At 55.2% G+C, this 27,499-nt stretch overlaps 5 protein-coding genes across 5 annotated transcripts; 2 read left to right on the forward strand and 3 right to left on the reverse strand.

Moving 5' to 3' along the window:
- Positions 1–1,803: 1,803 nt before the first annotated feature.
- COL26b_004284 (uncharacterized protein) lies at positions 1,804–4,205 on the reverse strand (the record flags this gene model as incomplete). Its single annotated transcript, XM_053177163.1, has 2 exons — positions 1,804–3,110; positions 3,161–4,205. 2 exons carry the CDS (start codon positions 4,203–4,205, stop codon positions 1,804–1,806), a joined length of 2,352 nt encoding a protein of 783 aa, XP_053038999.1.
- A 1,992-nt stretch (positions 4,206–6,197) lies between these two features.
- SAR1 (COPII coat GTPase) lies at positions 6,198–7,188 on the reverse strand (the record flags this gene model as incomplete). Its single annotated transcript, XM_053177164.1, has 5 exons — positions 6,198–6,238; positions 6,297–6,662; positions 6,766–6,805; positions 6,942–7,045; positions 7,170–7,188. 5 exons carry the CDS (start codon positions 7,186–7,188, stop codon positions 6,198–6,200), a joined length of 570 nt encoding a protein of 189 aa, XP_053039000.1.
- A 1,005-nt stretch (positions 7,189–8,193) lies between these two features.
- Positions 8,194–10,359, reverse strand: COL26b_004286 (uncharacterized protein; the record flags this gene model as incomplete). Its single annotated transcript, XM_053177165.1, has 1 exon — positions 8,194–10,359. One exon carries the CDS (start codon positions 10,357–10,359, stop codon positions 8,194–8,196), a length of 2,166 nt encoding a protein of 721 aa, XP_053039001.1.
- Positions 10,360–23,083: 12,724 nt separating this feature from the next.
- COL26b_004287 (uncharacterized protein) lies at positions 23,084–23,877 on the forward strand (the record flags this gene model as incomplete). The annotated part of the gene is made up of 5 exons (XM_053177166.1): positions 23,084–23,173; positions 23,241–23,270; positions 23,393–23,546; positions 23,615–23,793; positions 23,845–23,877. The coding sequence occupies 5 exons, from the start codon at positions 23,084–23,086 to the stop codon at positions 23,875–23,877; spliced, it is 486 nt and encodes a 161-aa protein (XP_053039002.1).
- Positions 23,878–25,633: 1,756 nt separating this feature from the next.
- On the forward strand, positions 25,634–26,905 carry COL26b_004288 (uncharacterized protein; the record flags this gene model as incomplete). Its single annotated transcript, XM_053177167.1, has 1 exon — positions 25,634–26,905. The coding sequence occupies one exon, from the start codon at positions 25,634–25,636 to the stop codon at positions 26,903–26,905; it is 1,272 nt and encodes a 423-aa protein (XP_053039003.1).
- Positions 26,906–27,499: the final 594 nt, after the last annotated feature.

Raw genomic sequence — 27,499 nt, forward strand, 5'->3', positions numbered from 1 at the left:
TTTAGCCGTAGATCATCTTGATCGTCTAGTCTTTGGCCGAGAAACCGCTGTTTAAAATGTGCAGGAGATGAGGTAGCAGAAAATCTCGCTTCCAAATCCACGATGACAACGTTCATTTTCGCATATATTTATTGCCGGCTATCTTATGGCCTGAATGAGGCTTCATACATAGGGACAGCAAGATACGGTTTCTCTGGTGACGACGTCCTCATATCCATGACGGTATGTATATGTGTGGGAGTTGCTACGCCTAGATCACCAGGAAGATATTCGAGATCTGGTGTAATTGGGAACTTACCACTGAAATTATTTCAAAAGACTATATAACACTGCTTGTGCCCAAGGAAAAGTCGTCTCACAGCAATGATTCTGTAGGTGTAACTTGATTTTCAGCCATGAGATGTGAAGCAAGACCAGAATTATTCACCCCGTGTGAGCCACAAGTTCTGTCCGGTACCAGCAATGCAAGCAAAACCTCCAGGTCGGCCACCATACGCCCCTTTTCTATCCCTCATCTTCGTCCTGGAGCAGGGTGTTGAGCAATTCACTACAGACGCTCCTGATCGAAAAAACCAAAGCGTGATGTACAAGTTGCCGCAAGGATCATTCCAGCGTAACGCGGAGCCTACTCACTCGGTTGAAATGCCGTTCGCGTATCTTGCCTCATGGCCGGAACAACTATAACCAACCAGCCTCCATCACTATAAATAAGTGCGCGTGATTGCCAGCTCCAGACTCTTCGAACAACGCACAATCGTTCCTGGCGTTGTGGCTTCCAGGTTAGTGATAGCACAGTTGATCAGCCATGTTGATACCTGGCCGCAATAGCCAGAAGGCACCGCTGGATCCCGGCCATGACGGCAACTGTTACCTCCTTCCCCTTGTCCACCCCTGTCTCTACCGATGTCTGCGTATTGATCTCCAGAATAAGCTGACGGTTAGTTATTCGAAAGACCCGACAAGCTTCCAATGATTGAAACTACGCGTAGCTACCTAACTGTCACAAGGGTACCTAATTATTTCACCACCTTAAAACCATAGGATGGCGCTTGCCAGATCGACAGATTTGGCAAGGAGACATGAATACATCATTTTATTGCTTATATAGCCAGCCAGAGGAGAAGCGCGAACATTATGTTCTCCCAAGAAATAAAAAGGAAGAGTAACGACTCTGAGAAGGAGTAACGGATAAGGCCAACGCACAAATTGTCATGGCTATTGACCATCCCTCAAAAGATTTGTCACCAATGAAAAGAGAGAGGCTCCTTCTGTTCCGCTAGCCAGGTGATTACGTCGGTCGACTTTCTCTAAGCCATCACCCCCCTTACGGCAGGCAGTCTCTGAAAAGCTTCCTCAACAACCGACCCTCCCTCATCATTTCCACCCTCGTAGTATTCATAAGAATACTTCCATCTGGAACACTCACCCGAACGCGGAGACGGCCGGGAGTGATGCACCAATTCTTCGCTGTGTCTCATGTCCGTCGAGTCCCTCAGACCTTGTAGATTCAGAGCGCACGAGGTAATGTTTCGTTTGTCGAGAATGCTTGGCTCAAGCCTCTGACAGAAGACACGGGAATGATTTATATCTTCAACGGACCTCAGAGACCACGCAACTTAGGGGCTGGCCTGCGATGCCAAAGATCATCCCGTCGAAGGCCTTGTCAAACGCCAGAATCATGAAACATACTGGCAGGAAAATCCAGTTGTCAGGTATTAAAGGCAACGCCAAGCTATGCTACAATCCTCCCATCCCTATTCCCAAAAACCCAAAGGGTGTCGCACCCCATCTTCTATCCTACACTTAACTCCTCTCAAACTTCTCATCCTCGTCCCCATCAACAATAGCCTCCTCCTCCAGCTCAAGCAGAGTCTCGCCCTCCGCATCCGTCGTATCCTCCTCCCCGTCCGTCGCTCCACTAATCAACAGACTCCTCAGGTCGTCCTCGCTCAGAATCGTCTCGATGCTGCCCCTGCGGATCCAAGGCCTCGTCTCTCGCCGCCCCTGCTCAATGACCTTCTCGACCTTGAGCCTGTTGCTCACAAACTTCAAGATCGGGAACCCGCGTTGCTGGCCCTCGTGGATCATGCGCGCCAGCCTCGGCGGGTCGGGGTCCGAGAGGATGTGGTAGAAGTCCGACGGCTGCGTCTTGGGCCAGATGGTGATGGTGCCGGAGAACTGCTGCAGGAACAGCTGGCTCCAGTCCTGTCCCAGCGGGCGCGGCAGTAGCTCGGCGTGCCGGATGAACTTGAGCCATTTGGTCATGTCCAGCTTGAGGTAGTGTTCGACCGCGGACATGACGTATCCGCCCCGCCAGCCCTTGCCCTTGCGGTGCGTGACGGGGTGGCCCACGCTGCCCCTGGAACTGAAGAAGAAGAGGTTGATGTGCGGGTTTACCTGGCTAACGATTGTAAAGTTGACGTTAAAGTGCAGGTTGAGCGCCTTGATGGGGATATCCGTCCGCAAGCTACCGTCTTTCCACTTGTGGCCAAAGGAGTACGGGATCAGTGTCCCGTCGCGCTGCTTCATCATCAACACCACGGGGTTCAGAATGCCGGGGACGGCGGCCGAGGCCAGCACCGCAGACCAAATAACGCAGTCGGGAGACGTGATGTAGTTGCAGAGGATCGTGGGCGAGTGCGGGTCGGCCGGGACACAGGAGACGTTCAGGATCCTCCCCGTGCGCTCGTACGCTTCGCGGAACGTCATCGAGCCGCGGGTCCACCACGAACACTGCTTGGCCCAGTCGACCGAGTCGAATCTCGCGCCCGTCTTCCACCATCGGGGGATCCAAGTCGTGAAGCTCTCACGACAGGCAGTGATTTTACCCGCAAGGGCCGGGACGAGTAATTTCTTGAGCTCGTCGTTGGTGCGAGTGGCCACCAAGGCAGCGACCAGGGCGCCGCCACTTGTCCCAGTGATGACTTCCGGGAGGAGATCCGCCTCGAGGAGAGACTTGACAACACCAAAATGGTAGTACGCGAACGATGCGCCACCGGATAGACAAAGAGCTGTCCGGCCGTAGTTGTTAAACATGCCCTTGAAAATGCTCCTCTTCTCCTCCATGGTAAGCTGCTGAGTGTTTAGAACAAACTTGATGCTCCTCTCAACTACTCCACGTTAGCTAATGACCTCCATTCCATCACTGGCGAATGCTTACCCTCGTCGACAAAGTTCTGCACCAAATTCTTCGTCCCGTAGTACGTCTGACTGTACAACCTCGGGTTCTCAACGCCCACAAAGTTGCTCTTCACGCAAGCAGACAGCAGCGCGTGGAGCTCCTCGACCGCAGGCTTGCCCCCCTTCTCCCCATCAACCTCCCCGTTCTCCTGCTCCTCGGCTCTATGCCTACACTTGCGCATCTGCTCCCACACCCTCTTCACAGTCTTGGAGTCGTAGTACGCAAAGTCGTTCTCCTCCTTCCAGCGCTGGCGGTCCAGGTAGCTATCCAGCTCCTTGGCCGCAACGACCCAGTCGCGGTAGTTGTTCGTCCGCCGCATGCTCCGCCTCAGCCTCTCCCTCGTGCCGCGCCAGGTGACGAAGTGCTCGTAGACCCAGATGTACAGCCTCGTATAAAGGTACGTCAGCGCCAGACCCGCGAGCCAGGCCCCCACGAAAAAGAGCATCGGCCACTTGAGCAGGGCGTAGAATATCCCCTCCCGCGTCTCATCCTTGGTCCTCGTTCCAAGCAACGCCTCCGCTGCGCCCTTGGCCCGGTTTCTCCGCCGCCGCGACCCTCGCTTTGCCACCCGCTGGTTGACCGGCGCCCAGTCGTTCTGCGCGGTGATGAACATGTTCGGCTGGCTCGCGTGGCCGTTGCCATTGGGCTGGGACGGCGCCGTCACGTCGCCCGCGGCAGCAGCCGCCGCCGCCGCCACGGCGGACGGGTCGTCGTTTCCATCCTCGTACGTGCTCCCTCGCTTCGTGATGTCGAGCGACGAGGTGCTCCTCAGACCCGGGGAGCGCAGGGAGGTCGTCTCGTCCGCGGGAGACTGCAGCGGGTCCGGGGCGTGCAGGGCGTTCACAAAAGCCTCGAGGTCCGCGTCGTCGAGGAAGTTGGTGTCGAAGTCGGGGAGGCCATCGCTGCCGAAGGACTCGGGCGGGAAGCCGTAGCTGTCGGTGTTGTAGTTGTTGCTGCTACTGGGAGAGATCGGGGCAAAGGTCACTCTGTGGTGTTCACGTTGTTCGCGCGTGTGCTCAGCCATGTCTGCGAGCTGTGAGGTCTATCAAGTCTAGGCGCATGATATTGCAGACGCAAAGTCTAAAAAAAGGACGAACGGCAGGAAAAAGGAAACAAGAGGGTACAGCTGATGGAGAAAGTCAATCTCCCCCTTTTTTCCCTGTCGGGTGGTGCGTATGCCAGCCAATGTGTGAGACGACGTTTCTGAGTGTAAGTGGTGATGGGAGCTGGATAACGGGTGATTTCAGGGCGTTTGTTGGGAAAGCTGACTGTTCTTGGGGGTGGTTGTTCGGACCGGAGCGTTTCCTTCGAGATGCGCGCGCCTCTCCTCCCTGGGGAATGCGCCCGTGATGCCACGGGTCGGATGACGTCGGCTGTAGCTCGAATTGGATTTCGTTGGGGGGCGGGTGGACACCTCTCAGTGAGCTGCAGTGGACGCGGATGGAGAGAGTGGAAGGGAGAGCATCCCGTATCCCGTGTTTCCCCAGTAGTTTCTTCACAGTGGATTGAATCAGGTGCACTTCATTCGTAGGGCGAGGGAGGGGCGTTCTTCAGTGGATGATGTGCCTGAGTGAAGCACCTCTAGCGGGATGCCCGTACCGACCATGTTAGCCGAGATGACCATCCATGAACCGTCTGTACTCTGCAGCAGCAGCGCTGTCTCCGTGCTCGTTTCCGAGCATGAACAGAGCGGGCAGGCAGTTATCTGCCAAGAGGGCCGTACAGGTAGGTAGATATGGCCGCGCCAATGACACGCACATGAACATTAGGTACGAGTCAAGCCTTACGTAAGGTAAGCAACGAGGAGCCCCTGGGTCGTTGCTTCAAACATGGACATCCATCTGCACTTGCGCGAATGTGGCACAGCTCCAAAGAATGGTCAAATTGTCACTGAACAACGTCCACTGGGAGAAGAGCAAACCACTTCGGGGCCGGCATTGTCAGCGGCATTGGATGGATGGCTGGCTGGCGGGACACGGGCATGGCATGGCCCCTCCTCGCCAATTTGGACCCCTAAGCTTGCCCCCCGTTCTCGTTCCCGCCTCTCCGGAATCCTCTGGAAATGTTACCTAACCACGCTCGCCACGCGCGACAATGGTTGGCCCGCCCAAAGCATGGCTTGGATGATGTGAGCTCAGGTCGACGTCCAAGGCTATCGTATCGGGGGGGGGAGGCGGGACGACGATGATCTCGGAGGGCTGAGTCGGGCAATGTCAATGCCTTGAATGCCTTGCTGTTTGTTGAACATCCATGATAACACACTTTGTCATCATCATCATCGTCATCCGCAAAATCAAGAAAATCTTGGCTGTGGCTTGTGAATCCTAAAATGCCACACTTACACGTCGCCGCTTCCCACGCCTCCCAAACTTACATCCCGCCTGCTGACACGGTGGCCTCGGTTGCATCACCTCTGGGCCGGGATCACCATGGCACAGCGGCACAGCGCCTTGCGTGGAGGTTCTGCCTACCTAGGCATTACGTCGTCTCCAGAAGCACACCGCGACATATGCACCTCTACCAGCAATACCGTTCCGAAACAATGATGTTGATGATGTTATGTTGTTGATGCAGAACTAGCATAGCAGGCTAACGATTGAAACGCACAATAACCAGATTCTCCAAGGTCCCGGGCCTGAATGAGTATTCTAGCCTAGAAACCGTACATACTGCCTCGTGTTTGACTGACTTGGCTGCGTGGCCGACCGGGCAGCGAGCTCTGCGCCATGCCGCGTACTCATATTCCCAGTGACCAACACGCAGAGCTCTTCCAAAGCAGCAAACCTGCCCCATTACGCACTTTCACCCCCAAGGATATCAGGTTCGAAAAGGGCCAGGACATGGACTCGGCCCCTTCGAGCAATTTGAACCGGAGCATCGTAGACGTGGCACCATGATTTCGTTCCCGTACGGACGTTTACTCTTTTGTTTTGCCAATTCTTGCCAATCGCCCGTGTACTCCATTCCGCCGTAAACACCGCCTGACCAGCTCTTCCCAGAGCAGTCGGTCCCATGCTTAGACGTACTGAGACAGCCACCGGATACCGTCGCCGTAACCTGCTCCTGTTAGCCTTGCATGATCCTCGCGCGTATTGGTAGCACCGCGGAAACCCACCTTGTCTGAGGACAACGGAGCACATGAAAACCTCAATGGGCCTGATACCCTCCAGAGGCACCTTGCCCTTGCCAGTCGTCTGGTACATGCCGAGCTGGTGACGGAGCTCCTCCTCGGAAATGGCGTCGGGGTGGTCAATCTTGTTGCCGAGGATCACAAAGGGAACCTTGGCGAGCTCCTCCATGGAGAGAAGAGCGTCAAGCTCGGCCTTGGCCTCGGGGAATCGCTCGTGGTCCTTGGCGTCGACGAGGAAGACGATGCCGTTGACTTCGGGGAAGTAGTCCTTCCAGAGGCGGCGGGCCTGCTGGTGACCACCGAGATCGAAGGTTGTGAAGCGCACGTTGCCGATGGCGAGCTCCTCGGAAGCTGCAGACGCAAGGTGGTCAGTTTTGCTCCAGATGGACTCGAGGACACGTGCGCACGGCTTCCCGCGGCATCGTCAACGTTGTTGGGACAGGGAGGTACTCACTGGGGTGGAGAGTGGGCTGAAGAATGGCAACTCGGTCGTTCTGGTGAATGTGTTAGCTACAGTCCCTCCGTATTGGCACCAGAAGCTCCTGATATCCCATATCGGCGCATCCGGACCATGGCGGACGGGAGGTCTCTCGCAGCTTGCGGTCCAAGCTGGGCTTTCGGGTATCGTACCTTCAACATGTGCAACAGAGTCGTCTTGCCGGCATTGTCGAGACCGAGGAAAAGGAGCTTTGCGTGCTTGTTGAGCAGACCAAGGCTCGAGAGGACGTTGTAGACTGCGATGGAACACAAGTCAGTTGATTGCTCTTCGACCAGGGATGGATGCTTGGCCCAGCGGCGGCGGCGGCGAAGAAGACAGCATCGCGCGCGAGGAGAAGAAACAGCAAGCTGAGTACGTACACCAATCAATAATCCACATCTTGACGACGAAAGATCAAGTCTATTGTGCGTATGTGAGGTTGGTTCGGGGATGCGGTGGAGCAGATAGGTAGATTGAGGTCGGGATAGATTCGTTGTTCGGACTTTTGCTCCCAAGAGACAAGGCAAGGCGGCGGACGGTGCTGTGCGGGTTGCTGAGTGCTGGCTGGCTGGTGGGCTGGACTGGGCTATCAGCGGTTGGGGTGGAGTGCTGGCTGTGCTGTGTGCTGTCGGGTTCCAACTTGCTTGTGGTCGGTGCTGATGCTGAGGTGCTGAGGTGTGCTTATGCCTTATATTTGGGGCAAAACTTATCGGAGATGCTCCACTCTGGCAGGCAAAAGGTGTTGGTGCGTCAGAGCGAAACTCACTCTGGCCTTTTTGTGAGGATCACGGCAAGCAAAGGATGATGATGTGCAGGTAGTGAAGCTTTGAAGGTCTCAATCGTTGTCATCTCTCCATTTATGTAGAGTTTGAAGGAACACGTTGCGATTTTCCGTTACTCAACACGTTGAGGCATCCGAACTTATTGCGAACTCAATGTCACATAGATGGCAGAATCCGCCATTACGGTAGGCCATTTATATCCTGTCAAGAGCTTTGTGGTCATCATATATGGCAATGAGTCACTGTGAATGCGATGTGGACAAGTTGTTGGAGGTCTGCGATATATCGCAGGAATGCAGTTGATCAGGCTCCCTAATGCTATGTGTTCGCTCAAACAACCATACAGCCTTCAAACACGCCATTCCAGGGGTATTCGTGCTCCGTCCCAACGATAGAAGACAAGGAAAATGAAGCGAAAGAAATGTACGAGGCCCCGTGCGTCGGGTTGGCCTCTGTGTAAAAGATATGTACAGTCCATCGGACAGTAAATAGTATCATATATGTCATGAATTCCTCTCCCATGCCATGCACCATCCCATGCTAAACGCCGAGCAAGACACCCCTAGTCTCGCTGTAAATGCAAATCAACAAACCCCACCCGATGCAGAAAATTGTCTGTAGTTTAGACGGAGAGAACGTAGTTGCCCTGGTCGATCTTGCCGGCCATGAGCAGACCAAGCTCTCTCATGCGCTCACAGCCGAGACCGCGCTGTGGCTTGCGCTCAGGGATCTGACCCTTGCGAGCGCGGTTGCAGTACTTTTGGTAAAACTTCTCCTTGCGACGTTGTCGCTTTCTCTCCAGGCCCTTGACGATGTCAATGGCGCCGCGGACGTGGATGTCGTTGGCCGGAGCCTTTGTGCGGCGTCCCTTGGCCATGTGGGGAAACATGGATGGGGGACGGGGGAGAGACTTGGTAACAGTAAGGCCGGGGCGAGAGGCCAGAGTCTTGAAGGTAATAGCGCCCTGTACGTTGCGAGGGGATGCGGGAGGAGACCGCAGTGCCTGGGTAGGAGGGGGAGAGCGAAGACGGCGGGGAGAAGGGCCGTCAAAGAGGCAGCGTCCACGGGCCTTGGGAGCCGGAGAGGCGCGGCGCTTGATAGGTGCGGGAGAAGCACGGCGCTTGATGGGCGCAGGAGAGGCGCGACGCTTCATGAGGGGAGGAGAGCGGAAGCGCTTGGGAGAGGTGTGCTCCGACTTCCTGCGACCTCTTCTCCTGTCCTGTCCGTGGTGGAGGTCCTCCATCTTGCCGTGGAGGAAGTCCTCGTCGTCGCTGCTGTGGTGAACGGGGTTGTATATCTCCTCATCGCCCTCGTCTTCCGGGTCCGAAGCAGGGAAGCTGGGGTCAATGTCCTGAGGGATGAGCTGGAGCTTCTCGCGTCTGCGAGCTGCGAGGCAGGAGATGTAGGCATCCTCCATGGGGCGGTCCTCATCGAGGGTACCGCAGACAAAGTCGGTGCTGTCGGGGAGCTCAGGGGTACCGGGGCGGATCCTCATACGCTGGGTCTTGCCGCGGCGAGCACGGAGGCTGGTGCGCGAGGCGATTGAAGAATCGGAAAGCTGCTCAGGAAGGGAGGGACGGCGAGCCACAGGAGTGGTGTCGATCTTCTGAGCGGTAGAGCGGCCGGGCGTCCAGAGGCTGAGATCATCGTCTTCGTCGTCCTCCTCGTCGGAATCAGCAAATCCGGTCTCCTCGTCGGTCTTGTAGCCATCCGAGTTGTCGTCGTCCTCATCCTCATCGTCCTCGTCATCCTCGTCGTCATCGTCGTCCTGCTCCTCCTCATCGTCCTGATCATCGGCATCGTTCTCTTCATCGTCGTCGATGGCGGTCTCAAGATCATCCTCGTTCTCCTCCTCCTCAGCCTCCTCCTCGGCCTCAATCGCCAACTTGCGAATGGCGTTCTCCTTCTGCAAGGTGTCGTCTACAGTGATGCGGCGGCCCTGAGAGGTGAAGGCGTTGCGGATCCAGTCATCCTCGCGGGGAACGTCGCTCGCAAACTCGTGGAAGTGAGAAGACTCGTTTTGCAAGTCGTTGTCGTTGGCGGTAATGTACTTCTTTGTAGTAGGCGACTTGACGTCGACAGCGATGCGAGGAGGTGCGAGAGTAGGTCGCGGGGAACGCGAGCGAGACTTGCGAACAGTCGCGGGCGAGCTCTCCTTCAGGGAAGGGGGCTGGAGCATAGCAGCGGCCATCTCCAAGCGTTGAGGGGGAGTGTTCTGCGTGGAAGCAGGGCGCTGAGGAACGGGGCAGGCGAACTTGATGCAGCTTCTGCGCTGAGGCTCCTGGGCAGAAGGGGCCTTCACCATAGGCTGGGCCTGGATGGGCTCAGCAGGCTTGGGCTTTGCGCAGGCGAACTGGATGCAACGCTTCTTGGGAGCTTCCTGGGCGGGCTCCTGAGGACGAGCAGCGGGAGCTTGCATGGCCAGCTTCTGAGGCTCATCGTTGAGACGGAGGAAGCGCATCTCGGGGATGGGAGGGCTGGGAGTGTTGGCGCGAGAAGGGCTGGTAAGGCCAGTGTCGCTCGTCAAGTCGGCGGTGGAGGCCAGGCTGACGTTGCTGGCCATTGAACGGCGGCGGGCGAAGAAGGACATGCCCGGGCGGGCTTCGGGGTCCTCATCCTCGGAAGGGCTGTGGAGAGCCTTCGTCAGGAGAGAGGTGTTGTGGTCCAAGGTAGTGCGTCGGATAGGGTTCCTCTTGAACATGCTGCTCATGGGAGAGACGGGCACCTGGGTGGGATTTTCCGGAGGCTCGTCAACATCGGCGGTCTCGTCTTCTACCATGGAGGGCATGTTGGCGCAATGTGTGGACCAGGCCAGGACGTTTGACGTCGCGGCGTCGTGTGTTGTGTTGTGCGTCATTGTGGATAGGTGAGGTCGGTCAAGAGGTGATTGCAGGGTTAAATCGGGCTTTCGGCTCGAGGTGTGGCGAAGGGTGGTATTCCAGGCCAAGTCGTTCAACGATGCGTCTAGCAGGCGTAACCGGTCGAAGGTCGACTTCGTGAGAATATGGTAGTAGTAGTCGGTCGTAGTAGTAAAAGTGCTCGCACAAGCGGCTCTTGTAGTGGTTTGTATATGATGGATGTTTTGTTGTTTTGTATGTCGAAGAGCGGGTTGCCCTCAAGAGGACGTGCAGACTGGGTGATCGTCTCGGAAGACAACTGCAGCTGACCAAAAAGTGTCCCTAGGGACCGTGAGGCTATAAGGACAGAACGGACATCGTCAAAGGGATCTTGTTCTGAAGTAGTAGTGGCAGTTGAGGGAGATTATAGGACGACCGGGCGTTGCCTCAATGTGAGGCGTAGTTGGTGGGATGGGAACAGGTCGATTCAGGGTCCTGGGTGTACAAGAATAACTGAATCGGAGTGTAGATCCCAAATGAAAGGGCGGGCTTGGGCGTGGCACAAGGATGACTGTGTCGTGGGCGAGCAGATGACGTCGGGCCTAGCGTGGCGCAGGAAAGGTAGTGTAGAGTGATGTGTGTTGGTGTTGGGTTGGGCGTGTGTGAGAGGGAAATATCTGGGAAAGGATAAACGGCAACGGGCGGTAGGCAGTAGAGTGCTGTGCGCTGGGATAGATGCTCGGGCGGGTTGGAAGAAGTTTAACAGGTTCCGGGTTATTCTTGGCGTGTTCGGGGATGGACGTGGGATGAATTCAGGATGCTCGGAGGCTGAGGGCTTGGGCTCTTTTCTGGCCGAGCAGGAGTGTGGTGTCTGGGAGAGCCAGTTAAGGGTAGGGGGCAGATGGGTATGTAGAAGTATTTGCCGGGGAAACCCAACGCCAACGGGGCCAGGACCTAGGACCTAGGACCTGACAGAGAGAGGTGGGAGTGGCGACGGGTACGGATAGAGGCCGCGACTAGCGGAGGTCACTCGTCCAGCTTTTTTTTTTTTTTTTTGTAAGGGCAAGGCAAATTCTCTTTACCGCCTCGTTGGTGCTGCCCGTTGCTTCGGGAAGTGTGGTCGGGTGGTGTGGTGCGTGGTGTCTGTGTCGATTGATGGTGGGTGGGCGTATGAGAGAGAGAGTGTGTGTGTGCCAGCTGGTAGATTCCAGTCTGTTTCTCTCTTTCTCTGTTGCTCTCTATTACAATAAGAAGGGAAAAGCAGAGAGAGGCCGAAGGAGGGGAGGAAGAGTGGGCGACGGGCGAGTGATTGCAGATTGATTGAATGATGGGTGGGCGGGTATGTGGGCGTTATGCCGTAAGAGGGCGTGGGATGCGGATAAGGTCGCTGCAACAGTGCAACACGTAAGTCGTCTTTCGTTTGCTGAGGAGCTGTTCCGCGTCGTCCTCGTTGTCGTTGGTCAGGCGGGCAGACGGACTGGGGGTGTAGGGAAACACCAGCAGAATAAGGTGCGATTGGTGTGTCTGGCGTAAGGTGGTTTTTTTGGGGGTCCTCCCTTTGTGCGTGCGTCCTTGTCGCGTTTCTGCAGGAAATTTGGCAGACAGGCTGGCAGGACAAGGGAAGGGAGCCAGATGCGTGGACGCGGGTTGCCGAGGAAAAAGAAAAGGCTCAGACTTTGGATCAACCTCAGACCTTCGGAATCTGGATCTCTTGGATCTTGGACCGTAGACCGTAGACCTCAAAAGGCAAAAGGGAGAGAGAAAGTTGCTTGGCTTGGCAGTGCAAGGTAAGGTATTTGAAGATCTTGGCAAAAAGGCGCTGCAGCAGCACCTGCGGACTGCGGACTGCGAGCTTAGAGCTACAGCTTTGACAGTTGACAGCAGCAGCAACAATAGGAGAGGAGCAGCGGGCGCTGGGAGATGCGGATGCAGGCAAACCGCGTGGAGGGTTTTATTGCGATGCGGCTTTTTTCCCCCCAAGTGAGGTCTCATTCACCCTTTTTTGTTTTTCCTTGTGGCCCTTTTTTTTTTAAACCCTCACCTCGTGTTTTTTACGCTTTTCATTTTGGGGGACTGGGACCGGTGTTGGCCTGCGCGGGCTGGACCCCGTCCGTCAGTCAGTCAACAAAATGCGTTGAACTTTTTGTTCCCTGAGCTGAGCTCGGACTGGTCCCCAAATTTGTTGCGAAATTTTTCTTCGCCTGTTCTCCCCGGCGAGCGGCCGTGGGGATGCTGGCTCTGCTTCGAATTTTTCTTCTCTCGCGTCTTCTCCCGTACGTCGCCGGGGGTGGCACGTTTACTGGATTGGGGGAGAGGAAACTCAAGTGTCAGTGGGGTGAGCCCTGTCTCTCAGGGCTCGCAGGGGGCCCTCCCCAAGCAAAACTTCCCCATTGAATGATGAAAAGGCGGCTAGGCGGAAAAAGGGCAAGCACAGGAAGCAAAGAGACCAGCATCATCGACAGGCGGGCGGGAAATGGAGATGGATCGGAGTCTTGGGGAGGCTAAACCAGGCGTGCTGATCCAGACACTGGAGCTGGCTGTGCCCCACACGGTGCGCAGGCAGTCAATCTCGCTCGGAAACGCCCAGAGGCGCACGGCTGAGGGACCTCGAGACACGCATGTCGTCGGCGGGAAGCTGCGGCACTTTGTCGCCTTGCGTCGGGTACCGCGCCAAGGAACCTAAGCTTCGAGCCGAAAACGGAGCCAACGGCAGCCGTCGATTCCCACTGTGAGCGTTGGCTCGTGCTTTTTTTCTTTCCCCTTGCGGCGGCCGGGAATGGCAAGGCCGCCAAGGTCCATCACCGCCTCCCGGGCAATTGTCGGTACGTACTGCCCGAAGGCCCGTCGTCAATTCACATCCACTCACCCACTGAAGCCAAATGAATGACACGGTGGAGTGCTGGTGACCAATTCTCGCTCCTCCAGTGGTCGGTTTGCGCGACGGGGACAGTCCTGACGGCATCCACATCGCTTGCGGTGAATGGGCGATGGGAGTCTCGCAGCGACAGCTCCCAAGTCTGACGGTGAAAGGGCCGAGGGACGCGCGAGATGATGGCGCGCGGGATCCGTCCTCTCTCTTTTTTTTCCTGTCCCATTCAATTCCCTCTGCTGACTGGCAGTGGCAGTGGCACTGGCACCGGCTCACGTTAGCTCATCTCGGTCAACAAGCGAGGAGTGACATGTCTATTCCATATTACTTTCGTATGACCACAGGTCACCGCTGGTTCACCTTGGAACGATAATCTCCAGAAACCACCCCAAGAATGGACGCTACGACGCTACACCACAAACACTCTCACTCCAGTCGCGGGTTGCAATCGATGGATGGCGCCGTGTCAGCAATGGCCATGACCATGACCATACCAAGTCAACAAGCCGTCCGTTCCTCTTGGCCCATTTCCGCGCTGTCTCATCTCATCTTTCAATCTGTCCCCGATTCCATCCGCCACTATTTGCTGCAGCCTGCAGCCAATGCCAGCTAGCTTAGCTCTGACAAGGCGAGCTCTGACCTCTGGTTTCCCACTCTGTCCTGTGCCTCCGCTGGCCTGCTTCTTCCTGTCTCGCTACCAATCACCATTCCAACCACCATCCGTCTCCAATCACCCGTCACGAATACCAAGCAAAGCAGGCAATCACCCTCAGGCCCTGCATGTGTCCAGTCAAGTGACTCTGGTCTGGTCTAAAGCACCACACCCATCCGCCGCTGTCTTTGTTTCCTCCACTCTGTTGCTATTCACAGCACAATCAGCCTTTCAGCGCAGTCCACAGCTTGTTTGGGGTATTTTTGATATATTCCTGCTCCTGGCCCGGCTCTTGCCGAGGAATAATAGCCGCCATATTAGCTGTCTGGCTGCCAGCTGCGCCAGCTGCACCACCAGAGACCATGACAATATCATCCAAAACGCCGGGCCTTGACTCGACGTCGTGCCCCCCAGATGCCCGCATGGGCCGTCTCCTGGTTTTGCGTCTCCAGCCTTCGATCAAATTGAGACAATTTTCTCCTACTCCGTGCTGTCGTGCTTGCCCTGCGCGAGTTTTCCCCAGCGCGCACTCCGAACACCATGGCCAGCCATCCTCGTCTTACACCATCAGGTACACCCGTTACCCGCAACCCTCGGCTGCAATCCGTTTCCCCTACAGCAACCCTTACCAGGCTACCCTTCGCAACGACGACATCAGAAGAACGCACATGAACGTCTGCGTCCTCGATGCACCATGGAGCACATCAGACGGACTACAGAGCGCCATGCCCTTACCCTGCCCCAATTACCGCATAGCACTTCCTGCAACTGCTTGGGGGCTAGCTGTTTGATCTTTGCCAGTTGATGGAGCTCAGGCAAGCTCAGCCCTTTCTGGATCCTCCATGTCGCCAATGCTCATGCCAATGCAAAGAGCATTAAGCATCTGACTGCTCTGCCCGCAGAGTGAAAGTGAAAGTGAAAGTGGCCCGTCACTGCCAGACCAGAGTAACACCACCAAAAAAAAGGCGTTCTGGCCTCTAGCGTTGCGTTGCAGCTAGAGTAGCGCCGAAATAATCTCAGAAACCGTCTGCAGAATGCCAGCCACGGAGGGGTAAACAACAGTCGACGGTCCTTCACTTCGTCTTGCCAACTTTCCCAAGCACAAAGCCAAAAAAAAGCCCGTCCCGTCGACCATTGAGTTGCCCTAGCCGCTAGACAACAGGCAGCTCGTTGTTAGCCTGTTGTGATTCCCGGTTTCTTCACAAGCCCGTCGCGGGTACATGCAAGGCGCTTCTAGCGTGCCGTCGTCCGACGGTCGGCGGGCTGACCCCTCTTGGGCCCAATCCTCACGCCAAACATGCCTCCGTCCACATGCAAGTGTTGGGTGTTTTGCTCTCAAGAGCCACACAGCAACTTTTGGGAGGACAGGAATCCTGCAGAGGGCCCATCGCCCGGAAGACAAGCTTCAGCCAGACAGCCCTCATCCCGGCCCGTCTGCTTCCTGACTCGCCCAATGGGAGGCTAAGGAGGGCGCGGGCCATGCTATTGCTGGACGATGCCATGCATTGCCTCGGGTCACTGGGAAAGTCAAGCTCGCCCACGGCTGCCGCCAGCAGCGAGCAGCACTGCCAGCACATCAAAAAGGCAAAAAGCTGTGACATCAATTATATCATAAGCTGTACGTCCCTTCAAAGCTTGCTTTGCTGGGCCTTGCCCCATACAAGCCTGTCCCGTCGCTGTGGATGTCATTGTGATGATGATGATGAGGATGCCGTAGGTCCGGAGCCAGCAAGGCCGGCAAAGGGCAAGCCGCGCATTCAATCCCGAATGCAGAAATTACCCCCAATAATCCCGTCACCTGCCGTCGCCGCATCACACGCAGCAGTCTCAGTTCGCCGAGACTGTGAGACCAAAGTATCGGAGAGCACTGTGTGATGCACCATGACGCCAGCCAACCCGCTGCGGACGAAAGCCAGATTGTGTGTTTCCCAACTGCGACTTCTTGGCGTCGAACAGAGCCCAGCAGCAGCCAAAAGATGAAGCGCGGGATGCGGAATCGAGCACGCGCCGCGGGTGTTGCAGAAGCAGCAGCAGCAGCGGCAATGTTCACCACCGCGGCCGTCCGAGCCGCAGCACCCCCATACCATGCCCATTTCCGTCCACTCACAGGCACATGTCTGGCGGGGTTTCAACTTCCTGCCAACGAGAGATCTGGCTCGGACACCGCCAAGAGATTCCCAACGGCCTCTGGCTCTTTGGTCCCTGCGCGGCAACAAAGCCGTCGACGCGGGAAGGACGCTATCGAGGGTTCAAAGAAGAGATGCCGAGCCTTGTTCTGTTTTGAAGAATTCTCATGTTTTGTTTTGGGGCTGAGCAAAGGGCTCGCGAATCTCAGATATTTCGCAAGGTTTCGATAAACGAAGCGGACGGTCTCGATACCGTCTTGGTACTTACTTGCGGTTCGATGCGGATATCCCGCAGGAAATGTCGTCGCCAATGCCGTGCCGGCCGCTTGTTGATCTCCATTCCGGGCAACCATGGGACCAAAGTGGCCCAGTTTGCGGTGTAAACACTGGCCCTCAATCAGGAGAGAGTGAACGTCGGTGCGAGAAGAATGTACGGCACATGCATCCCCTCCCTCCACTTTTCGTGTTATTGACCTCGTCCTGGACATGCTCATCTGCGGTCCTCTGGACGACGGGGGGCATCATGGCGGGATGACGGGCAAGCTAACGGGCGCTTCGACAAAAACAATTCGCGATTTTCCATGGCATTTACGACGCCTCCTCTCATTTCGTTGTTCACTAGGTTGTGGCCTGTTCTCTCTGGAGTAGTAGTTCCCCGGAGATATCTCCCTGCCAAGAGATATCTTGCCAGGAGACGTCTTGCTTGTTGACGACACTGAGCGTCGCTGGCGGCACCTTGGACTCGCAGGATTGTGTTCCAACTTTTTTGCGTCCCTTCCTCAAACCTGAACAGCGGCACGCGATGGTGCCGCCTCGGGCGTCCCCGAAGAGACAGACTCCATGTGTGAGTTGTCCTTCTCACCCCTCACGTTTTGCACCAACCCGCGCCCGCGGATCCAGGGGCTGGCGCAACTTGCGAGGGGAAATTCTGGAGTTCGAACACAACGCGAGCCAATTCAATTCCCACCCCGCGTCGCATATCCGCCCCCCTGTTCCATTAAACGGGGGCGCCTGTTAGCTCTCACCACGCAAATACCCCGCATTCAGAGGAGGACATGGCCTGCGGTTGCGACGACTGGCGGCAGGATTCACTGCAACCACAGTCTAGGTAAGGTAGTATGCGACTCTTTACGCGGTAGCAGCGGGTAGCGCCGAAAAAGAGAGGGAGAGAGAGCAACACCAACGGTTCCCCACGGCCTACGTGGGAGGGAACCATTAAGGTGATCGACAGGTTCGCTCCTCCGTCGCCCTACTATCCGATGATTTGGCATCTTTCTTGGTGTGTAAAGCTTCTGCACGCCGCCGACCATTGCCTTCTACGCCAGCCCGGCGCCAATCCTTTCCCTCCTCTCCCCCTCCTCGACGCCCAAAACTGTTCTTGACACATGAGAATTAGATGTCAAGCTCGTGGCGTCGGAGGGGAGAGGGGTGCAGAGTTGCACACGCGACGCATGGCACCCGTAAGCCATACGGGTAGCGACACTGAAGATCCAACCTTGCGAGAATGCGAGCTGGGCCGCCGGAGCTACGACGACCTTGCCTGGTCGCCTCAAGCCTCTGTGAGACACAGTACCTGCCAGTAGTTCGGGTTACCTCTCCCTCTAGCTGTTGAGGTAGCTTATGAGACATTGCAAAAAAGAAGCTCCTGTCTGGAAAACCTGTGACAAAGGGAACATCCCCAAGGAGACTCCGGCATCAAAAAGGCCAGAGCAGGGGGGGTTCGGGAGCAGCTTCAGCAGCAGGAATTTAGGCTTTCTCCGAGTGACCAAAAGAACGAGATAATTCCCTCCAACCCCTTCCCCCAGCTCCCCTCCAATCGCCGTGTTGGTCTCGTCGTGGGGGAAAGGGTCACAGGAGGCGGTGAGCGACAGAAACAAAGGACGACCACCACCCCATCGCTTCGAACAAAGAGGCAGCATGTCTCTCCAACACCAACCACAATCTCGAGGCCCAATTGGAGCGCTGAGATCCGTTCCTGTCTCGGGAGGCCGCTTTGGGCAAGGTCCTCGGTGGAAGGGGACCCTTTTCCCCCCTCCAGACTACCAGCGATTCAGATGTTGGTCGGCTGCGCAGGAGCGATTGACTCTCAACTCTAGCGTGCCGGATTGTCTGCGAAGCGAATGACAACAGGCATGGACATTGTTCACTTTTTTTCGTTCGCGTTTTGTTATTGCCTGTGATCTCTCGGGTTTGCGAGCATGAACCCCTTCCTCATGGCGAAATCCAGGGTCTTCGAGGGCAGACAAAGTATGTTGTACGCTTACAGAGTGACATGCTGCAGCCCACCACCCGTTTCTTCTCGTGTCGGACGGGCGTTCGCATACGACGGGCAGCCGCATCGAGGAGCTATCTTTCCTGTGCTTACTGACTCCTGTCAACCAACTCGTGATGACTGAACTCTCCGAGGAGCCCCATTGTCTTGCCTTTTCGTGTTAGTGCCGCCGCTGCTGAACGACCCTGCGATCCTGTTGCCTTGCCGCGGTGTAAGGTAAGCCTGATGCAGCTGGCCTTGAGAGAGCACTGGGCAGAAGAAAAGTCTTGTTACACATCCAGCAGGCCTTATCCATAACCCTGCCCGTCTCCTTTCGCCGCATCGTGTGTCTATCGCTGCTGTTTTCGTCCCATCTCAAGCGTCTCGGTTCCTTCCAGAACGTGGTAACGAAGACGGGATCCCCTAGGTGACACAGGGAAGTTCGAGGTTTTGCCGCCGCCGCGGCAAAAAGAAGTCTGCCTGCATCTTCGCCCGGTTCCGAGCCCCCTTCTTCGGTTCGATCGTGCCGGTGCGCATTTCGCGAGTCACGGCGTGTAGAGGTGTGACCTCACCTTCTTTCGCTGGATGCCTTATCTCCAGGGCCGTCATCGTGGTGTTTCATGAGCCGCATATCTTGTCGGTTAACAGTTGCTGGTGGATGGCACGGGTAGCGACGTCTCGCCGCCGCCGCCGTTAATGCCTCCCTCTCTCTCCAATCTCGTCCTTTCCTCGGCTCGGATTTGGGGCGGAAAGGAAATCGATCATCACCGATCAGCAAGGTTGGGTTTGGAGGGAGAGGAAGGGTGGGCAGGGAGAGAACAATGTGTTTCGTTTCACACCGGTCCGAAAGTCGGAGAGGGAAGTTCCCTTTGTTCTCCTTTGTGTGTGTATTCGCCACTGCCATTGCCATCTTTCCAGGCATGGGATTCTGTGAGGCGTTCGGGATTTTTTTTCTTGTGGCTTGTCGGTCCGTGTTTGCGTGTACGTTTAGGTTTAGAGATGGTGTGTTGTCGGGCTGGCGGTATCTAGCAATGATTGTCGAGTATCATGCTGCAGGCAACACTTTGGGATATGTGATCGACGGTCACGGGTTGGTGATTGTCGTTGGGCGTGTATGCAGCAGTCGGAGACGTAAGCCACCACAGTGTTAGCCGCATGTCAAATTGACTCGAGTTGTATGGCGGGGGAAATGGTATTCAGGTCTCTTTCACGGCACATCACTGCCCTTTTCGAGAAATGCCGTGTACTGTCAGATCTCTTGTGCTGAAGGCCTGTCAGATATCCGGTTTACACTGCGTTCTATGTGAGTGTGCCAGTGGCATGTGAAGCCTGTAAGCTGACTTGGATGGGACCCCATTCGTGAGGGGGCTGGCTGAGATGCATGTGTCTTGGGCGTGAGATTCTGTAGGCGGAACGCGGCGATGGGCGGCCGGCTTGTAAGTCAACGCGGTATGCAGGCCTTGGCAGGTGTCTGCAGACGCAGGCGCAGGTGATGTCTGTGATTGCGGCTGCTTGATGACGATGTTGTCTTGGCTGTTGAGCGGTGCTGACTGCCGGAGACGGACGAGGCTGAGGACTGGCAGGAGCAACATGCCTTGATGAGGCATTCTTGGGGAGGGTCATCCTGCGCATATCTTACAAGGGAGGTATCCTTTGATCCGCTGGTTGAGTTGCTTTGAGGCATATGCTCGACATTTGTTGAACAATTCTGTTGGCGTTGCTTGGGGTAAACTACGCGCCTTTACGGTGCACTGTCTCGTCGTTTGCAATTATCGTCTTGGCTGTCTCTCCTGGTTAAAACTATTGACACAGGATTGCGAGGTGGGATATTGATCAACGCCTAGCATTCTTAAGGGAGAGCAAGACTTTGACGTTTCAGCTATTGAAGCAGTCCAGGAAAACTGACTCTCGTTCTTTTCAGAGCATGTTGAATCCTTCAATATGTCCTCCACAGCTAGTTGAAAATGTTACTCTTGCCATTCTCCGGGAAACCAGAGACACCTTGGGTCAAACACCGCAGAAGAGCATCGATACACGTCAAGTTTCCCAATTTCGAGGCTGATTGGCGTGAGTAGATGACCTTAAAACTGTGAACCGGCTCTCATGTTCATCTCACGCTTCTTCCATTTCTCATGAGTTACATAGGTTGTTGATTGCCCTCCGTGGCTTGACCACGAACTCTGTCAGTTTGAATATCAGTGAGGCCCATCACTTCATAATCAGCCCTGGTACTCAATGGGCAACAGTCGCCAATCAGGTATTGCAATTGACTGGCTCTGCCTGTGGTTCATTGGTCCTCTGGCCACTGGTTGTCACGAAGTTGTAATTGATGAGACTTAGCATAGGGTCAAAACCAAGCACAGTCTTCGTTATGTCGATGGTTTCCGTAGACCATCATGGAGTACTGAGAGATGTCTATCCAGGGGAATAACTCATCCGGGGTATGCTGAGACATGAGTAGATGTCCTTCTTTCCGTTGCTCTAATGCTGCCTCCTCTATCGGAGATCAGCCGGTCAACGACAAAGGAGCAGTTGCACCTGTGACCAATCGCATTCTTCAATCTTTCTATCAAGCGGGTGTATTCATGTTCAGCGGGCTTGACGTTTTCCTCACTTGGCTGTCAACGGCTTCTTGTCGGCTTAGATCATTTCGCACATATCTGAGCATTTTCATCGAGGTTATGATTACTAGTCGACAACAAGCTTGCTGTGGGGATGTCTATCTGACCGGGAGTTCTCCACCGTACTATTGAGTTATGTTGACAACTTTCAAGAACGAGTGGGATTGTCCTGGACTAAGTGATTATGTGGAACGTCGTGGTTTGAGCTGTCGAATCACGGTTTTCTCGTCGTGGTTGACTTGCGCTTCATCCAATACGAACGCCTCCCGCCACCTAGTGCTATTAAACCGCATCTAGCCCTGAAAGTGTACGTTTCCGAATGATCAAGACTTCAGTAGTCTGCCACAACCAGGCCTTCGACATTGATTCTGTCCTCAGCAAAGCTTCCGGAGTGTAGCCTTCCATGTCCTCCTATCTGCCCCTCCATGCCTCCTGCCTGCCCTCATGCCTACCCCCTAAAGCCCTACCTCCTGCCCTGGGCTTTGAGAATGACTTCACCTGAGCGCCACTCTGGCAACTGATCCGCGAAGGGCCTCCAAAGGTCGACTGATCCGCCAAGAGATACATCGTATTGATTTTGCGCCCGAGCTTTGGTGGTGTCAATATATGTACTTTCCTCGCTGCGCCTCAGAAGCTACGTTCCGGATATAAGAATTACTTAGAATACTCTTCGTCTGACCAGAGAGCTGGCAGAGAGTGCTTCAGGACAGATGCGTAAAGGAGTTGACGTAAGCCTTCACCCCTTCAACCAACTTCTCGGTCTCATCTATTGGCAGGCGCGCGTCAGCAACTGCTGCCGATAGATATTCAATGAAGCGTCCAAAATAGTATCCCTGGGTACTATCAGGCTGTGGCCCAGATACTCGGGGTTGCAAGAATTTTTGGTTGGCCAGTTGTTGAAGGCTCCCAATCTCGTTCTGTTTTGACTCCGAGTCTGACATGCGATGTCGATAGAACCAAAGTCCCACATGATGCAGTTTTCGTTACTCGGCGCAGGTAAGCCAAAATTCTTGACAGCGCGATCAGCAAGCTGCGCCATCTTCCATTGGTATGTCATCATATTTGCTATGTCCAAGTTGCAGCCACCCAGTCTGATTCCCGCGGCCATATCCCGCACGATGCCATACGTTAACGGACCGTATCCACTGTCGCTGTTGGGACAGGTCTTGGAGAAGATCTGGGCCATTCGAACAACACGTTCGTGACATTCAGAGCATGTTACTTTGAAGAGATTCTGTTTCTCCAAGTCCTCCTCCGTGGGTATGTGGGGGCCGTTCGGACACTTGATTGCCATCAGACCTTCAAGAGCCGCGGCTTCTGGCAATGCTTTAGGGGGGAGAGCGAGGTAGATGCCATATTGATTTCTGCGAGATTCTTGCAACTGAATGTTATGGGAGCAGATTTGAGTGAGACTCAACCGGAACCATTGGGAGCTGAAGTTCTTAGTTTTATTCCTCTAGCACCGGGAGTCTCCGAATATCAAACTTTGTGAGTTGCTGGGAAGCAAACCTGGAGTTCACAGGGGTTATCTTGTTCTGAGGGAAATTCTAGGCCTAGGACCCAAACACGTGGATTCGCAAATTCGAAGCCGGAGGAAGTTATCACCGACCTGAGGACCTTGCTATACTTTTTTTAAGTTCAGTATGAGAGCTCATCATCAAACTAAAACATGAAGTTGCCCATCATGGTGCTTGGATTATCTATATGGACGCTTCAAACTCTTACAAGGTTGCGTCCATGTTGGTACTGACCGAGCAGATGTGGCGTTGGGAGAACTGATTTTTATCATGATTTCGTCGCCTAGTAAACGGGAAGAAAAGACTTGACTGCAAGATATCGGAAACACTCAAGCGATATCCACCTGAAGTTGACCTTGTCGGCGAGGTTGAAAAGAGGTCATCATGACTTGTTGGTAGATGACTCTTAATTGATTACACACGTTAAGCGAATGACTATGGGGTAACGGCATTGGAATCCTTGCAGAGGTCTTATCAGCTTATCGCTCATGGCCTGTGCTTCGAGGTCATGTGCCCGAAGGCGTGACCAAAGTTTCTCCCGCTAGCCGAATCGCGAATGGATTCAGCCGAAAGATTCCTGCCAGCGACCTCACCCGAGCTGTCTCCAGCAACACATCCCCATTGCCAGCTCAGCCCATCATGAACTCCCTCCGCATCGCGCGTGCGGCTCTCCGAGCTCGCCCTGCTGCCATCCGCGCTCCCCTCCAGCGCCGAACCTATGCGGACGCCGTCCCCGACAAGGCAAGCACCGGTGCAGCCTCCGAACCGACCCCGAGCGCCCGCTGACAATTTGCAGATCAAGCTGAGCTTGTCCCTCCCTCACCAGGTACGACCCCGATGTTCTCCGAGATGAATTGAGCCGCGGCCGAGTCGACGACAAACGATTGCATGCTGCATGCGCCGGAGGAAGCCAATTGAAGGGTTCGGAGCTAATTGCCGCAATCGCAGTCCATCTACAGCTCCAAGGATGTCGTCCAGGTCAACATCCCCGCCGACTCTGGTGAGATGGGTGTTCTCGCCAACCACGTTCCCTCCATCGAGCAGCTGAAGCCCGGTCTGGTCGAGGTCGTTGAGGAGAGCGGTCCCAGCAAGCAGTTCTTCCGTACGTGCACCAATCGCAAAGCCAGGCTTGCAAGGGATGTCGAATTGAAGAAACTGACGGCTATGTAGTCTCCGGTGGATTCGCCGTTGTCCAGCCCAACTCCGTCCTCAGCATCAACGCCACTGAGGGCTACCCCATTGAGGACTTCAGCGCTGAGGCTGTCAAGTCCCAGATCGCCGAGGCCCAGAAGGTTGCCAACGGCAGCGGCAGCGAGCAGGACATTGCTGAGGCCAAGATCGAGTTGGAGGTGAGTAGCTGCCGGACGGCTATGCAGGCCACACGCTGATTGACCCCACAGGTCCTCGAGAGCCTCCAGGCTGCCCTGAAATAGAGAGTGTAAAAGAGGTCGTCGGACAAATGACGTTGTACATCAAAGACTCGGATTCCCTAACTCATCTAACATCGCATAATTGAATCCACGTGCGACGTTCCTGAGCACCTGCTTGTAGTTCGAACCTGTGCGTGCCGTGCTTTCTGCGTTTGCGCCATGCCTGAACGGCCCTTCCGTCTTATTTCGGGCCCAGGGGTCGAGCTTGCCTAGGGATATGTCACCGATGCCCCTCACTCTTGCCCCAGGTATGGGGGCTTCTGCACCAGCTCCAACCTCCATAAATATCCTCCCTGACCTCCTACGAGGCAAACCTTTCTCCTAACTAATGTTCCGTATCTTTCATCCCGGGGCATCGTTTGTCAACCCCCAACGATCCATCCGGTCAAGTACTGTTTTACACTTATCCCAGCATCATACAGCCATACACAATCACTTGCCACTGTCTTCAGGCATGGATTATCCTTTCGTTGCCAATTATCGAGCGCCTCGATCCGACGTCACCATCTACCAGTCTGATGGAGAAGGAGACGACATCCCACAGGGACTCGTGTCGCAGAGACGACTCAAGTTTGCGAAGCCGACTCCCCCTCGCTTTGCGAAGCGGAGGCCAACAACACCCGGCAGTATAGAACGCGACGCTACTCGGTTCGGTTAGGGTCAACGAGCCGAGAAGATCTTCGCCATACCAGCGACCCGCAACACAATGGTCGAGGAGTCCAAGGCTCCATCTCAAGATCATTCGTTCCCTGGCTAGGGCCCTGAGGGTGAGGGCTGGGGCCGGCCCAGGATCTTCAGAACACCATTGCTGCGCCCGCAGCAGTCAGCCTACCTGACACCTCCCAGGAACAAGGACTTGGATCCAACGCAGTTGCGTCAGACAGCATCGACAGGACGCCTCCGGTCAAAAACCCGGGGCCAACAGGACCAACTTGCTGAGGATGTTGCCTCTCTGCAGTCACTAAGCCTCAAGCCGCGTCGTCTCTTCTCGAACAACTCTGCGTCTTCGTATCATTCCCAGGAATCCGAGCTGACTACCTCCACAATCCGTCTGCGTCACGCTCGTGACATCTTTGAAGAGTTTGGAATCTCACGACCTTCCGGCTGGCTTTCTGACGACGACGAAGAGGATTTCTCACGCCACCAGGATGGTACCAACAGCACTCCCAGGCATGTCGGCAACATCTGTCACTCGTGCGGGGCGGAAGTAACGACCCGGACGTTCTGTGCCACATGTGGCCATTCGGTTTGCCCCCAGTGTTCCAGCGAAATCCCTGATGACGAGGATGATCATCGACGCACGGAGAGCTCGGGACAAACAGTCATAACCTCCCAGCAGCACGCTTTCAACGTGATTGAGGAGGAATTACGGTCTTCCTCCCACCAGGACACCACTCATTCGTCCAAAACAGCGCAAAATGCTACAGTCGCTTCGCAAGCATTGAAAGACAACCCCTTCATTGTTGCGGACAAGATGACAAAGGTCGTCACTGCCGAGCCCCGACTCACTGATGCCACTGCTCGCGGAGAGCATCAGTCTCGATTTTCAGACTGTGTTCCGCAGCAAAATGACCTTTCCACGACTGCTGGAACTCACGGAGACTGCGGCAATCCTAGGTGCAACGCCATACATGCGGGCCACCATAGCAAGCGTCACAGCATTGCATGCATTGTGGGCCAACAGGCAACGACAGATGCTACTGACGATCTTCAGTCTCATGCTCCGCTGGATGATCCTGTTCAGCGCAAAATTGACAATATGTACCATCACGCCGACGATCTGAAGCGAACACAGCATATCATGGAGCATCTCGCTGCAGGATCCGCTGGGCCAGGGCAGCACAGCTCTAGCCAAGTCACGGACAGAACATCCAGTGTAGTGGACGTCGACAGACTTCTGGCCAAACCCGGTATCGACACGGTCAACCGCGGCAGGCTAATCAGTTTCGACACAGCGGTTGCCGCAGAAAAGAAGAGCAATCGGGCTCTCGAGCTTCGCGAGTGGGAGAGGTCTCAGTCGTTTGATGTTGACCCGATCAAGAGAAGAGCCTCGGATACCCCGCCAAGTCCGGATACTAGACTATCCAATCCTCCAGAATGGCTGAGTCCAAATCGAGGATCCATCACGAGCCAACGAGTCGTGACAGAGGCCAAGAGCACACCCCAAATGAGGTCTTCGATTGATCAGGTTGGCTCGGCCACAACTGAGTCAACAGTCGAGTGGCCGAAGCTGAAGCGAGTGACGAAGGTGACGAAGGAGACCGTGGAGGAAAAGCCAAAGACGACGCTGCCGTGGATGCAAAGGCCCTTGCGCCGAGTCCAGAAAGAGGAAAACATATCCCAGCAAGCTCAAACACAACAGTCGACGGAAGCCGGGAATTGGAGATCTCAGCTTCGAAAGGTCGAGGACTCGCACCATGGCGGCCGACAGCGAGCTGAGACTTGCAGCTCGTGTCACGATGAAACAAGCTTACCATCGCGTTCCTCTGTTGGCGAGGTTGCCGACGTTGCTACCGACGCAACAAAAGAAGAGAACCAGTCTCCGGCGCCTCTGAGGTCGAAACGTGTTGAGGAGGTTCAAGCCTCGATCTCCCACAAGTCAAGCTCCAGAACGTCAACAACAGTCGAGTCAGAGACCAGCAGTCAGGTCTCACACACAGTAAAGGAAACCCACTCCGCCTCGGGTTCCCACGTTGTCGAAGAAAACAACGAGGCGAGCATTACCAACGGCTTCGAACATCGCGGACAGTCGAACGAGATTGAGGTTCTCAGCCCAGCACCTGTGATTTCATCCGAACACACTTGCACCTGGAAGGAGCACTACTTGAGACTGACGTCAGAAGTGCGGCAGTTGAAGGCTGAGATTATGTCCAGAGAGAGGCTTGGATCGTCTGGCGTGGACGTGGGGGTGAACGTCGGGCAGGGTGACGATGAGCTGGGCGTCGAGGGTCTTACCATTGTTATGCATCTGAAGGGGAAGGATGATCTGGTCATCAATACAGACTTGACCAGGGCTTCTTCTGACGTTTGAAGACCGGTGAGGTGGATGAATACTGCCGAGTTGCATAGAGAATGTGTATGGCACAAGGAGCAGGATTACGGGATTATGATAGCAGCATGAATTACAGAATGCATGAGTTGAAGCAAGCGCCTACTTTTCCGTGCTGTAGTGACCACTTTTTCTGTAGGCTCATGTACACGCATATTCCTGTCGTTAGTGGCGTCGTCGTCGTCGTGTTTTGCGAAGGCATCAGCTATTGTACCGCACTATGAAGTCCCACATGGCTGCATGTCACAGACAGCGCAAGCACTCATGTTCAACTGAAGAAAATAACTTTAATGTCATCATACCAAAATGCTGCCTGCACGCCGGGTTCATCTACATATCATGTCGAATAATCTAGTCTTCTCAACTCGCCTGGCCTGATGGAGGGCCCCAACATGGCAGGTGAGAAATGCAAGTGCCTTCGGTCTATAGGGTATCAAAGAATGCCCCCCAAGTCTACCCTACCCATAACCAACCACCATTTGCTGACCAAGCCCTGGCTGGCGAAAACGGTCTGCCATCAGTGCCCTCGGGGAACATGATGCACCGTCTGGGGGATGCATCTTCTGGAGAGGCGCG

This window comes from Colletotrichum chrysophilum (assembly GCF_026319265.1).
Source record: "Colletotrichum chrysophilum strain AFK26 chromosome Unknown scaffold_25, whole genome shotgun sequence".
NCBI classification, from domain to species: domain Eukaryota; kingdom Fungi; phylum Ascomycota; class Sordariomycetes; order Glomerellales; family Glomerellaceae; genus Colletotrichum; species Colletotrichum chrysophilum.